This window comes from Sus scrofa, chromosome 10 (assembly GCF_054392235.1).
Source record: "Sus scrofa isolate SSC_HxYL_T2T_F1_AM1 chromosome 10, Sscrofa_HxYL_maternal_Yorkshire_Landrace_v2.0, whole genome shotgun sequence".
NCBI classification, from domain to species: domain Eukaryota; kingdom Metazoa; phylum Chordata; class Mammalia; order Artiodactyla; family Suidae; genus Sus; species Sus scrofa.
In genome coordinates, this window is record NC_139392.1 from 15,360,727 (window position 1) to 15,376,376 (window position 15,650).

Here is a 15,650-nt window from a genome sequence, read left to right on the forward strand (position 1 = left end):
TGTGCCCTCAATTGAAAAGAATTAAGAGGAGTTTTATAGTAAAAAGGAGAAAAACAGGTTTTCAGATAGGACTCAGGATGGGGACAAACGTGCATTCTTCTTTCTTTGGGGGAATCTTAGCCATCAAAGCTGGAGTCAGGAGAGCTCGGCCTGATCCTGATGGCGGTCTCCTGGGTTATTGTCTAGAATAACAGGACTTTCGAAAAGGACTTATTGATCAGATTAGAACAAATCAGGCCTGTCCCTGAAAACCATGTGCTAATAATCTTTAACCCACAGGCAATTGGGCTCAGGTGTCTAATCTTGAGCTCACAGGTGATAGTGTTTGGGGTGCATTTAAGCCAGGCAGAAAGCCAAGGAAGGACTCTAAGCTGTTCAGTTTCAAAGTATTCCTTTTGCAACAAGCATAAGGAATATAACTTTTCTCTTAGGTGTTTAAGATGCCTGCATCATTATGTGTATGCCTTGAGAGGGAACCAGGACCCTGCCCCAAGGCCGTACTATCGTTTCCGACTGTTCCCTCCTCATCTCTGCATCCCCTCCCTTCCCTGATCAGCAATTGTCTGAACCTGTCCCGAGGAACTCAGGGAAGGCCATGGAGGCTGAATGAGGCCCATTTCCAAAGAACAAGAAATGGGGGACACAGAAAGGCTTTTGTGCCCAGGAGCCCACAGGCCCTGCTCAGTTTCAGTGTTTGTGAAGCGCTCAGAGGTCCCCAGGTGAAAGCTGCTGTGTAAACAGCTGAAATTTCTCCACTAGGCTTGAACCTGCGGTTTCTCAGTCAAGCTTGGATGTGCTTGCTAAATAGGTAGACTGGTTTCATGATTTCATATTCAGATCCTTGGGATATTTTTTCCCTTCCAGTTTCTTTCCTTCTTCTTTAAAAACGTTTAGGGAGTTCCCATTGTGGCTCAGTGGGTTAAGATACCAACTTAGTGTCTGTGAGGATAAGGGTTTGATCCCTGGTGTTGCTCAGTGGGTTAAGGATCCGGTGTTGCCTTGAACTGTGGTGTAGGTCAGAGTTGTGGCTTGCATCATGCATTGCTTTGGCTGTGGCGTAGGCTGGCAGCTGCAGCTCCATTTCGAGCCCTAACCTGGGAACCTCCATATGCCTTGCGTGCGGCCCTAAAACAAACAAGAAAAAAAAAAATCACTTAGGAGGATTATATAGAGCTGTACAGATATCGTGAACAGTTATGTCCCCACCAACCAAGGGAATAAATATTGACATTTTTTATAATCAACAATTTTTATTAGCATTAAAAGATACATATATATTTTATGGCTGCACCTGTAGCATATGGATGTTCCCAGGCCAGGGATTGAACGCCAGATCCTTTAACCCACTGCACCGGGCAAGGGATCAAACCCTCCCCTCGGCAGTGACGAGAGTTAAGTGGGTTAAGACCCAATGGGCCACAGTGGAAACGCCTAAAAATATTTTAATCTAACGACACCCTGTGAGTTATAGGTGGGTTTTAAAGCTTGTTTGTGCTCGAAATAAAAGAAATAAAACATTTACATCTTCCTCATCTCACCCCTTGACCTTCCTCGAAGCCCTGAGATGACCCAGCCATGGATACGCGCCCTGTGTGCCCCAGCGAGGGTGGGTGGGTGGAGTGTTCCCTGGTGTCTGACAGCACCAGGCCGTGGAGGATGTGAGCACAGGGCGGGGAGGGTGGACTCTGGCAGACCAGAGACGGAGACCTGCCTCTACCACTTCTGCCTGGTGTCCTTTGGCCTTTTTGAGCCTCAGTTTTCCCATCTGTAACCTGGCAATGATTCGTTCACAGCATTGTAAACATGGGGATGAGGGTAAAAGGGCTGGCCAGAAGCCGTGACTAATCTTATTTAGCCGTTTATGCTTTCATCTCTTGTTTTTTCTTTTTTCCTTTTTAATGACCACAGGTGTGGCATATGAAAGTTTCCAGGCTAGGGGTCCAATCGGAGCTACACCTGCCTTCCTACACCACAGCCACAGCCACGCAGGATCCAAGCCTCGTCTGAGACCTACCCCACAGCTCGAGGCAAGGCCAGATCCTTAACCCGCTGAGCGAGGCCAGGGATCGAACCTGAATCCTCATGGATACTAGTTGGTTTTGTTTCTGCTGAGCCTCTTGTTTTTTTCCTAGATAGAAAACCTGTGAGGAGTTCCCTTCATGGCTCAGTGGTTTACAAACCCGATTAGCATCATGAGATGCAGGTTCGATCCCTGACCTCACTCAGAGGGTTAAGATCCAGCATTGCGGTGAGCTGTGGCGTAGGCCAGCAGCTACAGCTCTGATTCGCCCCGCCTGGGAACTTCCATATGCTGTGGGTGTGGCCCTAAAAAGCAATAAATAAATAAATAAATAAATAAATAAATAAATAAATAAATCTTAGGAGTTCCTGTCGTGTCGCAGTGGTTAACAGAATCCGATGAGGAACCTTGAGGTTGTGGGTTCGATCCTTGGCCTTGCTCAGTGGGTTAAGGATCCAGTGTTGCCGTGAGCTGTGGTGTAGTTTGCAGATGTGGCTCGGATCCTGTGTTGATGTGGCTCTGGTATAGGCTGGTGGCTACAGCTCTGATTAGATCCCTAGCCTGGGAACTCCACATGCCATGGGAGCGGCCCTAGAAAAGGCAAAAAGACAAAACAAACAAACAATCTTTGAGAGCAGAGCCCCTGCCCCTAGCCTGTGTTAAACACCCTTTGTATTATTTTCATAGCCTCCTAGCTCAGTGTAGAAGTTTATTCATTGTTTCTTGAAGAAATGCTTGAAATGCCCTGCTCCCAGCCTTGGTTCAGAGAGACATGTAGGGGCTGGTGCAACAGTAGCTGTGTTCTCAGGACACCCAGGTGACACTGAGGTAGACTAGCTGAGGACACATCAGGTTCTGCTGTCATCTCAAATCCCACACAGTGCAGAGTTCCCGTTGTGGCTCAGTGGAAATGAATCTGACTAGTATCCATGAAGACACAGGTTTGATCCCTGTCCTTGCTCAGTGGGTTAAGGATCTGGCATTGCTGTGAGCTGTGGTGTAGGTCGCAGATGCAGGTCAGATCGGGCCTTGCTGTGGCTGTGGCCGGCAGCTGCAGCTCCAATTCGACCCCTAGCTGGGAACTTCCATATGCTATGAGTGCAGCCCTAAAAAAAAAAAAAAAAAATCACACACAATTCAATTCGATGGCAAGGGACTAGGAGATGCTGCCTCACTGCCCTTGATTTTCTTAACACTTGTGCATTTTACACTGTTGATATTTCAGGTGCGTCTTTGCAGGACTGTGCCCTCAGGCACGCTCATTTTGTAGGGATCCTCAATCACTGTTGGGGTGTCGTCTCTGGCAGAACATGGGAAACAGACACAGGACATAGAGACCAAAGGACTCAGGCACAGGCAGGAAGGGGACAGCAGGGGGCACCAAACCCGCACACTTCTGCGGGGAGATGGCGCCTGGGCAGGGCCTCCAGCTCGCGTTTTATGTCTCTTTGCCTTCTCTTTCCTGGGACTTGGTCATTTCATTTTAGCCAGAGTTAGATTCCACAGCAGAACAGCAGGGAATGTTCTTTGTTAAAAGGACAAAGCATCCCCTCCCCTTTTCTGGAAGAAGAAACAAAAAGCTGCCCGAGATAGGAGGAATTCCCAGGAGGGTCCCGTGGGGGTCTTGGGCTCAGAGATCAAGGGCCCTGCCTCCAACCCACAGAAGCTGTCATCACAAAGAGCCAGGTCCTTCATCATCCTTTGATTTGCATTTATTCATCTTAAATCACGAGCCAGAGTTCCTTGTTTCCAAGTGCTATGGACTGGATGTGTGCGTCCCCCTAAATTTATATGTTTACATGTTACCCCTAATGTGATGCTAAGAAGAGGCGGAGCCTTTGGGAGGTGATTAGTGAATGGAATGGAATTCCCTAGTGAATGGAATTTGTGCCTGTATAAAAAGAAGCTCCAGGAGTTCCATCGAGGCTCAGTGGTTAACGAACCCGACTAGTATCCATGAGGATACAGGTTCAATCCCTGGCCTTGCTCAGTGGGTTAAGGATCCAGCATTGCTGTGAGCTGTGGTGTAGGTTGCAGACATGGCTCAGATCTGGTGTTGCTATGGCTGTGGTGTAGGCTGGCAGCTGCAGCTCTGATTCAACCCCTAGCCTGGGGACCTCCATATACTCTGGGTGTGGCCCTAAAAAGACAAAAGCAAAAGAAGTTCCAGCCCCTTCCATCATATGAGGACTCAGCCAGAAGAACCTGGAAGCCCTCACTAGACACTGGGTCTGCCAGTGCCTTGATCTTGGACTTGCCAGCCTCCAGAACCATGGGCAATTAATGTTTGTTGTTTGTCTTTTTGTCTTTTTAGGGCCACACCCGCGGCATATGGAGGTTCCCAGGCTAGGGGTCGAATAGGAGCTCCAGCTGTCAGCGTACGCCAGAGCCACAGCAACACAGGATCCAAGCCATGTCTGTGACCTACACCACAGCTCATGGCAATGCTGGATCCTTAACCCACTGAGCGAGGCCAGGGATTGAACCCTCGTCCTCATGGATGCTAGTCGGGTTTGCTAACTGCTGGGCCACGACGTGAACTCCTAATGTTTGTTGTTAAACCACCCAGTCTGTGGTATTTTTGTTGCAGCAGCCAGAACAGACTAAGACATGAGGCAAAAGCTGAACTGAAACCTACTTGTTTAAGCCCTATTATTTGTGTAAGAGCGTCACAATATTCGAGCTTATCTGTGTGAGGTAAGAATAATCAGTGTTTCATACCTGGGCACTGGGTAGAGGTTATCTAGTCCAGCATTTCCTAATCTTAAACTAATTTATATCCCACCTCTCCAATTTCTGACATATGAATCTGCACTCTGGATAAATTATTTGCTTAGTATTTTTTATTTTAAAAAAATTTGGGGAGTTCCCGTCGTGGCACAGTGGTTAACGAATCCGACTAGGAACCCTGAGGTTGTGGGTTCGATCCCTGGCCTTGCTCAATGGGTTAAGGATCTGGTGTTGCCGTGAACTGTGGTGTAGGTTGCAGACTTGGCTTGGATCCTGCGTTGCTGTGACTCTGGCGTAGGCTGGCGGCTACAGCTCCCATTAGACCCGTAGCCTGGGAACCTCCATATGCCGCGGGTGCAGCCCTAGAAAAGGCAAAAAGACAAAAAGACCAAAAAAAAAAAAATTGGCTATGCTAGTGGCATGTGGAAGTTCCCAAGCCAAGGATTGAACCCATGCTATAGCAGTGACCTGAGCCACTGCTGTGACAATGCTGGAAACTTAACCCGATGTGCCACTAGGGAACTCCTTGCTTAGTATTTTAATATTCATTCATATAAAACTTACGTGAGTTGATTTCAAAAGAAAACCACAGCCATAAATGGGAAATTAATATTCCTTGGGAGTTCCCTGGTGGTCCAGTGGTTAGGATTCGGCACTTTCACTGCTGTGGCCTGGGCTCAATCTCTGGTCTAGGAACTGAGATCCCACATCAAGCTTCTGTAGGTCATGGGGGTGGGGGAAGGAATATGTATATACACACTTATATATACATACACGCATATATATGCGTAAACATATGTACACACACGTGTGTAAACATATATATACAAATATACACACATATTTATTCCTCAAATACATATTAAGACAAAGAATTAATATTAAAGGAGTTCCCGTCATGGCTCAGCGGTTAATGAACCCGACTAGCATCCATGAGGACACAGGTTCGAACCCTGGCCTTGTTCAGTGGGTTAAGGATCTGGTGTTGCCGTGAGCTGTTGTGTAGGTCACAGATGTGGCTTGGATCTGGCGTTGCTGTGGCTGTGGTGTAGGCCGGCAGCTATAGCTCCAATTAGATCCGCAGCCTGGGAACCTCCATATGCTATGAGTGCAGCCCTAAAATGACAAAAACAAAAAACAAAAAACTTTAAAGTAAAACACCTAGCATACCTCCTTTATTTTGCATGCATGGAATTGGTGTGAATTGCTGCAAATCTCTGTGAGCTTCAGAGCTGAATTCAGCTGGGTCTGTTTCCTCTCTGGCACATGCCCACGGCAGAAAGAAAGCAGTAGGTCCTTATGCTTTGGGATGGTCTTTGACAAAGTTATGAAGATGGCAGTGCCTAGCTTCCCTTCTTAACAATTTTCCTTCTGTTGCTGAGCATGAAAAACCAAAGATGTCCTCAAAACGTACGGGGGGTCTCCATGGGGGCCTAGGCTAGCTCTGGGTTGCATCTTTTAGAGCAGTGGCTTCCAAGACATTTTGAACGCCCATTGTTGGCAGTGAAACGTGTTGACTAGATGTATACTCATTTACTTATAATTTTATATTGCATTACAGTACCAATATATTATGCAGAAAGATTCAGAAAAGATGTATTAAAGGCAATGGAAACAGTATTTTAAAATGTCTTGTTAATTGAGACAGTTTCACTACTGTCATTCACTAATATCTCCAACACCATTTACGCTTAAGATTAGGTTCATTACCAATAGTAAGTGTAAAGCTACACATCAAATCATCTTTTGGGTAATTAAAAAACTTTCTTGGGAGTTCCCATTGTGGCTCAGTGGTTAATGAATCCCACTAGGAACCATGAGGTTGTGGGTTCGATCCCTGGCCTTGCTCAGTGGGTTAAGGATCTGGCGTTGCTGTGAGCTGTGGTGTAGGTCGCAGACACGGCTCAGATCCAGATTGGCTGTGGCTGTGGGGTAGGCTGGCATCTGCAGCTCTGATTCGACCCCTAGCCTGGTAACCTCCATATGCCATGGGTGCACCCCTAAAAAGGAAAAAAAAAAAAACCCAAAAAACAAAAAAACCTCACACTTTCTGGCTGATGTGGGCGATCTGATTATATATTGTGGTTGTTTCCCCTTGTAATGTGGCTGACGATGTGGCAGGGTGGCCTTTTTCTTGGTGTTCATTATTCTTGGTCTTGCGTCATGACTTCAATCCATGTTTTCTTTTAGAAAAAAATGTAAGCTTCTTGCCCCTTTTGGGGATGGTTAGTTTTGTTTGTTTGTTCTGCTTTTTAGGGCTGCACCTGTGGCATATAGAAATTCCCAGGCTAGTGGTTGAATCAGAGCTGCAGCTGCCGGCCTACACCACAGCCACAGCCACTCCGGATCTGAGCCGTGTCTGTGACCTACACCACAGCTCATGGCAACGCCAGATCATTAACCCACTGAGTGAGGCCAGGGATTGAACCTGAGTCTTCACGGATACTAGTTGGGTTTGCAACCTGCTGAGACACAACGAGAACTTCCAGATGGTTAGTTTAGTTAAAAACCAGACTCCTCTGTAATTCCACTGACCGGGACTCGTCTGGAGTAGGTCTCGGTGTGCTGAAAAAGAATCCAGAAAACATATGACACTGTCAATGACGGTCCACAGGCCCCGGGATCCCTCAAGACCCTTGGGGATGTGTGGTCACCTCTGGTGCGTGCACCACAGGAAGCCGTGAAAATCGTTGCTTGTCGTGAATATCAACACATCTTGTTTTCGTTTTTAATTGCCTAAAAATAAATGCATGGAAAACATTTAAAATTTTTCAACCATTTTATTTTATTGAAGCGAAATTCACATAACAAAACGGACCGTTTAAAGTGTACAACTCGGGGCGTTCCCATCGTGGTTGCAGCAGAAACGAATCCGATCAGGAACCATGAGGTTGCCGGTTGGATCCCTGGTCTCGCTGAGTGGGTTAAGGATCCAGCGTTGCCATGAGCTGTGGTGTAGGTCGCAGACACGGCTCGGATCCCACATTGCTAGGCTGACAGCTGTAGCTCTAATTTGACCTATCCGGGGAACTTCCATATGCTGTGTGTACAGCCCTAAAAAGCAAAAAAAAAAAAAAAAAAGGAAAAGTAAATAAAAATGAAAAGCTAAAGTATATAGTTCAGGAGTTCTCCTGTGATGCAGTGAGTTAGGGATCTGACATCATCACTGCAGTGTCTCGGGTTGCTGCCATGGCTTGGGTTCTATCCCTGGCCCTGGCACCTCCACACGCTGGGGGCATGGCCAAAGAAATAATAGTAAAGTGTACAATTTGGTGGCTTTTAGTATATTCAGAATGTTGTGCAACCACCTGCTCTGTCTGGTTCCAGGCCACTTCCATCGCCCCCAAAAGGAACCCTAGTGCTCATTAAGCAGTCACTCCCGCTCCCTCCTCCCCCACGCCCTGGTACTCCACTCTGTCTGTCTCTATTGTATGGAAAATTTAATATTTTCTTCCTTCACCCTCTGGATCATCTTTTGCAACCCACAAAATCTAGAGATCACAGATGTAGGCATAAAAATCCAGGCACTTCGACTTGGCACAGAAAGCCCTTTCGGGTGCAGCCTCAGTTCATATTCAACGACAAACCTTGCTCTTTGGCCTCAGTTGTGGTTTTTCCACAAGACTGTGAACTCTGAGGCATCCTCTTCATCCTTGTATTTCCAGAGCCCAGCTCAAGCCACGGACCACAACTGGCAAATTCTCAGATCTCTGCAGTGCTGCCGTGAGGAGTCATGGGCTTTCGGCTTTTAGGTTGGGCCTGTGCAAACCCTCTGTACACCCCAGACACCCCAGACCTTCTGGGAGGGGGTTCTCTAGAGCCTTCTCCAGGTGCCTGGACTCAGGCACAGGCCTGCAGGACAGGACCGGATGGGCACTTTGGCGCCCACTGGATATAACAGCGCTGAGCTGATGGGGCAGCCAGCTCACTTTGCTGCTCATCTTCTTACCCTCTGCTGTCACTGCCTCGTCCCCAGGCAGCACTGTCATGACACACTGTCTCCTTTTGAGGCCTTTCTGGGCCCCCTCGGGGTGTTTTAGGAGGACAGAGGTATAAAGCCAGATGGCTCCACCCATTCCCCCAGCCCAGCTTTTGTTTCAGGGACCAGGAGGTGAGGAGCTATTCTTAGAGTGTGGTGGGGCAGAATTTCCCCTGGATCCTGGAGATGGGACACCCTGTGTGTTGTGGTGGGCAAATCAGAATGGTCTCACTGTGGGATGTATCTGGAGTTTTGTGTGTTTGTCTCAGGCTCTTGGGTCTCCCCCTGAAGCTCTCAGCTCTCCTGACCTCATGGAGGCTGGTGGGTGGGGGTGGCCCCTGCAGACCCTGAGACCTGAGTTGCTGTGGAGAGTGGGGTGGTGCTGACCTCAGCGGGAGCCTTATTCTCAGGGCACTAGCCTGTGAAGTGTGCAGACAGGACAGGCTGGAAACGTATTTAGCTGCTGTCAAGTAAACCAGGATGCCTGAGCCTACACTCTGCGCAGCGTTCTTTGTCAGGCGGGTGCAGGGCTGATGGCAGCCTCATGAGGGTTGATGTAACTTGGTGGATGGACTTTTGGTACCTCTGCTTCTAGGGCATTTCTCTCCGAGGAGAAATGTGTTCTTTTTTCTCTTTCTGAGCAAATCCGAGGAGAGATACTGGCATGTCATCACTGGCAAGCCAGGAGGACCTTGTGAGTCTGCGGGGCCCTGGGGACGGTGGGTCTGTTTGGAAGTGGCTAAGGAATATGGCCTAGACCTGGCGCTGTCGTCTAGGAAGTCAGCAGGGTGACGCTTCCCTGTTGTCATTTGTAACTGGAGAGGGTGTTCATTTGTAATGTTTGGACGTTTATGCATCTTGGAAGGCAGCTGTGCTCACCACTATACCACCAGCGCACCACCGCTTCTGCATCTTGGACGGGAGCCACAGGCCCTCCGGGAGGATGGGCCGCAGAGTCGGCCTCACCAAAGGTGGCCACAGGCTAGGGTGCTTCAGGAATCCCGTGCATTTGTACTTTACGATGCTCTACAGCTTTCTAAGCACTTTTGGAGGCATTATTACTCCAATAAACATTTATTGAGTGCGAAACGCTGGGGATGCAAGACAGGCTTGGAATTGCTCACTGTCACCGACAGGTGTGTGGCCTTGGGAAGTTACTTTAACCCTTTCAGCCCCAGTTTCATCCTTTATAATGGGAGTTAATAATACTACCTCCCCCTGTTGGGTTGTCTTGCACATGAAATAAGATAAAGTTTGTAACCCTGTAGCTCAGCCTTCGAATAGTGTAAACACTTAATAAGTGGCCGTTAGTGCTGCGAGTATCATTGTGGGACTTGCTGACTCTGGAATTGGTGATACCGGCAAGGACCCCAGAAGACTTTATAGCGCTAATGCATATCATATACCTGTAAATAACATCCCCGTGTCCCACACCCTCTTCAGTGAAACCCTTCAAAACTCCAAGAAGTGCCCATTTGCTAAAGCTGATGATTCACTTTGTGGACCTCGGTTTATGCCCAGAAAGCAAAGCAGCCTTGTTATTAGTATTAGCGTTATTACTGATTATGATAATGACGACGACGGCAATGCTACTGGTACTTGTTATGACTCTTATTATTAAACTTCCCTAGGTGTAGCCTATACCTCTCAGGGCAGGAGAACGATGCAGTTAATAAGGACCCATTAACTTTCTCTAATGCGTTTCTTCAGGGTCTTTGATTCTGAGTGTATGCCCCTCCATGAGGCATCTTTCTTCTTTGATAGGAAGTGGGCCACTCTTTACCCCTGTCCTGCAAAAAGAACTGGGAGGCAGACCCAGGAAGGCAGGATGAATCACAAAAAATCGAGGAGACCCAGTGCAGGATTTAAGATGGGGGAAAAAAGTGCTTAATAACCAAGGGTTCTTGCCCGGAAGAAAAGCCATCAAATTCAGAGCCCTGTTCCTCCCTGGATGTCATGGGTTTGAGGCAGGTCCGGAATGAAGATCAGGTGTCAATATGAAAGCTGTGCTGTAAAGAGGCCCAAGGAAGGTTACGAGGCCCATTAGCACCTTTATATGGGGGCCGAGCCCAGCCGGGAACTGACGCCCCATCTGAGAAAGCCTCTCACCAGGGGTCTGGGGGATCCAGCTCTTCCTGCAGCCCCACAGTTCACTCCCATCAAATTGTCTCGCTCTTTTTCTGGCACTCGACCGCTGGGCCCTTGCTGCAGGAACCATGATTTCAGACAACATAATCCATGGGCTAATCCTGGCTAGAAAATTCCTTTTTAAATTTTTTTTTTTTTTTTTTTTAATTTTTAGGGCTGCACCCAAGGCATATGGAAGTTCTGAGGCTTGGGGTCGAATCAGAGCTCCAACTGCTGGCCTCCATCACAGCCACAGCAACGCGGGATCCAAGCTGCATCTGTGACCTATACCACAGCTCAGAGCAGCAACGCTGGATCCTTAACCCACCGAGCTGGGCCAGGGATCAAACCCCCATCCTTACAGACACTCTGTCAGGTTCTTAACCTGTTGAGCCACAACGAGAATTCCAGAACCTAGTTTTCAATAGAAAACTACCAGGGTACCTTGTTCAGGAATCTGTGTTGAGACGGTAGGATCGTTCCAGGTATTATTTTCAAAAAGCCTTCTTAGAATGAGCCACTTGAAAGTTCACTGTCACGCATAAAGGGACTTTGTTCTGCTCATCTCTGTCTTTTCCGGGCTTATGACAGTGCTCCGCCCGTAGAGGCAGGTAATACATTAAACTAAGATGAATGGAGGCATAGGAAGTGCTGTCCGCCCTGTCTCAGACCCCCTGCTGGAGCAAGCAGAGCTCTGTGCTGGGAAGGAGGAGCACATTCACACACTTTGATTTCTGATGACAGGTCTGGTTTTACCCCAGCTGAGGCTGAGAAACTTGCGGACAAACCCAATGAACCATCACCACCGTTCCTCCTCATCTTAGCTAAAGACCCAAACCAAAGAGACAGTATTAGTGCCTGAAGTTTCCCCAGAGATGATCTGTGGAGGGAAGTGAACGAAAAACACTTGCTGGTCTTCCAGCCTTTGTGCCTTGCACCCCGCTCAGCAGCCAGCGGCAGCCCCCTGGAGGGACACCCTGGGCCTTCTTCATCCAGCTCAGGACTCAGGCTGGTTATGGCTTTTTCTGCAGTTGCCATGTAGGTCGTATTTACCATTAGCCTTAACTTTTTACTAGAACTGATGCAGCAGGACCAAGGTCAGTTTCCGCCATGGAAACGAGGCCATGGAGACAGTCATTTAAAATCTAGAGCGAGCTGTACGGCCCGCTATGGGTGCCACTAGCCGGCATGCAGCCACTGAAATGGAAATGAATTCAAATTAATCGCAACTAACATTCAGTCTCCCAGTCACACTGGACCACATTTTATGTGCTCGTGTGACTCAAGCAGCTGCATGTGGCTAGTGACCACTGGATTGGACAGTGCAGAATAGAATGTTTCCATATTGTGGAAAGTTCTAGTGGATAGGGCTAGTCTAGGGCATCCAGAGACCAAGTCTGGGAACCCCAGGGGGACTCGACAACAGCTGTACCTTTGTGGCATCTTCTCTAGCCCTGTTTACTATTATTTTTTCCTGAATGTTGCTCAAAGGAAGTGAAGGAAGCAATTTCTCTGCTTCTACACTTGTTAACATGAGACAGCCTTTTGTAAAAGCGGATAAAAGGGCCTCTGTCCTGATTAAGAAATTAGGTTGAAATGTATGAAATGCCTTTTTTGTAGGTCAGTAAGGGGTGAATATCATGAATTTCATAGGGTTCAACCTCATTCAAAGGAAGGGGACAGAATGATAGAGAATCAGGGACAGAAGGAGCATCTCTGGCTTGTGTTCCTTTCTTGGTCCTCTTTGTATACTATGGGTTGCTGATAATACAGAGAAGTGTGTTTGTTTGTTTGTTTTGTTTTTGTTTTTTTTGTGGGTTTTTTTGGGCCACACCCGTGACATGTGGAACTTCCCTGGCCAGGGATCTAACCCACGTCACTAGTGACAATGCTATATCCTTAACCTGCTAAGCCGCCAGGGAACTCAAATACAGAGAGTTTTAACTCAACAATGGACAGTTGAAGAATTCCCTTTGTGGCTCAGCAGTAACGAACCTGACTAGTATCCATAAGGACACAGGTTCAATCCCTGGACTTGCTCAGTGGATTAAGGATCTGGCGTTTCTGTGAGCTGTGGTATGGGTCAGAAATGTGGCTTGGATCCTGTGTTGCTGTGGCTGTGGGGTAGGCTGGCAGCTACAGCCCCAATTCGACTCCTAGCCTGAGAACTTCTGTATGCTGCGGGTTTGACCCTTAAAAAAAAAAAAAAAAAAAAAAAAAAAAAGACAAAACCAAACAAAAAACAACAGACAGTTGACAGAATGCCTGCTTGTTCTGTGTGTGCCACTGCTGCATGAAGAGAGGCTTATGAGTGTTTGTGGTAGTTAGTCATGGAAGGGTTAGGGTATATATAGCTGTAAGGAACAGAAAACCTGGCTTCTAACATGTGTATGTAACAAGCCTGGGTGTGATAGTTCTGGAGCTGGTTGAGTAGCTCCATGACACCAGGGCTCTAAGTTGGCATCTCTGCTTATTCTCTTGGCCTTCCCCTCATGGTTCACAAGATGGCTGCAGCAGCTCCGTGCATCACATCCTCATAATACTATGTGCAGAAGCAAAAACTGAGAGTGGGCTCAGGGGTGGCCAGGACCACCAGTGAGCTCTCTGTGTGAACTATTGCTACATTCAGCAGAGGCACTGAAGGTTGAGGATATAATTGTGAGTGAAGAAACGACATAAAAGAGCACATCTTATAGGTTCCACTTAGGTAAGCTTCAAAAACAGGCAAAAATAGGGAGTTCCCTTACGGCGCAACAGGTTAAGGATCCAGCATTGTCACTGTAGCAGCTCAGGTCACTGCTGCAGTACAAGTCAGACCCCTGGTCTGGGAACTTCTACAGGTGCAGCCAAAAAAACCCAAAAAAGCCAAAAAAACAGGCAAAAATAATGTATGGTATTGTTGGAGTTCCCATTGTGGCTCAGCCGTAATGAACCCAACTTGTATCCATGAGGACAAGGTTTCCATCCCTGGCTTTGCTCAGTGGGTGAAGGATCCTGTGTTGCTGTGAGCTGTGGTGTAGGTTGCAGATGCGGCTCAGATCTGACCTTGCTATGGCTGTGGTGTAGACCGGCATCTGCAGCTCTGATTCAGCCCCTAGGCTGGGAACTTCCATGTGTCGCACATGGCCCTAAAAAGACTGATAATAATAATATATGGTGTTGGAGTTCCCGTCGTGGTGCAGTGGTTAACGAATCCGACTAGGAACCATGAGGTTGCAGGTTCGATCCCTGCCCTTGCTCAGTGGGTTAAGGGTCTGGCGTTGCCGTGAGCTGTGGTGTAGGTTGCAGACGTGGCTCGGATCCCGAGTTGCTGTGGCTCTGGTGTAGGCTGGTGGCTACAGCTCCGATTAGACCCCTAGCCTGGGAACCTCCATATGCCGCAGGAGCGGCCCAAGAAATGGCAAAAAGACAATAAATAAATAAATAATAATAATAATAATATATGGTGTTGGAAATCAGGTGAATAGTGACCTTGGAAGGCAGGGAGGGAGTCTGATTGGGAGGGTACGCGAGGGGTTTCTGAGGGTCCTAACATTGTCCTATTTCTTGACCCTGGGGTACTTACTTTGTGATAATCCCTATGCGGTTTCAGTACTTCTCTCTATGTCAATAAGATTTTATAAAAGTCTTCTGGAGTTCTCATTGTGGTGCAGTGGAAACAAACCCTGCTAGTATCCATGAGGATGCATGTTTGATCCCTGGCCTTGCTCAGTGGGTTAAGGATCCCGCCTTGCTGTGGCTGTGATGTAGGCTGGCAGCTGCAGCTCTGATTCAGCCCCTAGCCTGGGAACTTCCATATGCCACAGGTGTGGACCTAAAAAAAGCAAAAAATAAAAAATAAAAACGTCTTCTAATCATAGACTATGGGAGAAGAGAGACAGTTGTCAAGGTACAAATCAATGATTCATTAAAATCATAATTATCCCTTGGACTGCGGGGCAAGAGGCAGATTCACTGAGCTTTCCCACTTCAGGGCAGTTTTGAATTTCACTGATGCAGAGGACACAGCGGAGGCCATCACGTTGAGAAGGAGGATAGAACCCTCAGGCTGGTGCTAAGAAACAGCTCCCAAGCCAGTGTCTAGATTAAGGACAGTGTCTCTTGCTTTGGTTAATAGCCCATGAAATGACCCAATGCAAATTGACTGAAAGAGTACCGAGTCGTGAGCTTCTGAGGGAGTTACTCTGCCAGAGAGTTCTCAGCATGGCTAACAGGGCTTGTGACTGCTTAGCCTGGAGGCAAGCCCCGCTTTCCCACCCTGCCCAGACTGAAAGGGGGCCCGGTGTCGCTGCTCAGATGGGAATGGGGGGCAGCGGGCAGAGGGGACCCTCTCAGAGGGCACAGCCTCGTTGTCAGACAGGCTGGTCAAGGACCCGATGCACTGCTGGCCCGGGAGTCCTCGCTGTGCTTGGCCAGCAGCACCCAGTAGGGGAGGAGGACCTGCCGACGGCGACATATGCCATTTCCCCTCCTCATTTCCAGACGGGCCATTCTACTGTGTGACTCTGTTGCCTTCACTCTCGTCTGCAGGAGCCCTGCTGTACTTGTTGGGAGTGTTTACGTCTATCATGTGGTCTGAAGGATGTCAGACCCTGAGATGCCATATCCAGACCTTGCGAGGAGCCCACATGACCCAGGGACCCTGGTCTTGGAGCTGGGTACGTGAACAGGATGTCCTTTGGGTTGGGGGAGAGAGTGATTTAATTTTTGGATGTATGTGGCTTGGCTATATTATGTTAGGGATATAGATTATATTATGTAGACTATAGATTGTAGAAATTACAGAGATGGAAA

The 15,650-nt window shown here is 47.9% G+C and overlaps 1 protein-coding gene across 2 annotated transcripts in view; it reads left to right on the top strand.

Moving 5' to 3' along the window:
- CNIH3 (cornichon family AMPA receptor auxiliary protein 3) overlaps nucleotides 1-15,650 on the top strand; it is a 208,091-nt gene that overhangs the window by 49,517 nt on the left and 142,924 nt on the right. For both annotated transcript variants that reach the window (XM_021064387.2, XM_084979249.1), the window contains exon 3: nucleotides 15,387-15,514. In XM_021064387.2, coding sequence (XP_020920046.2) covers nucleotides 15,387-15,514 — 128 coding nt within the window. The remainder of the gene's footprint in view (nucleotides 1-15,386; nucleotides 15,515-15,650) is intronic.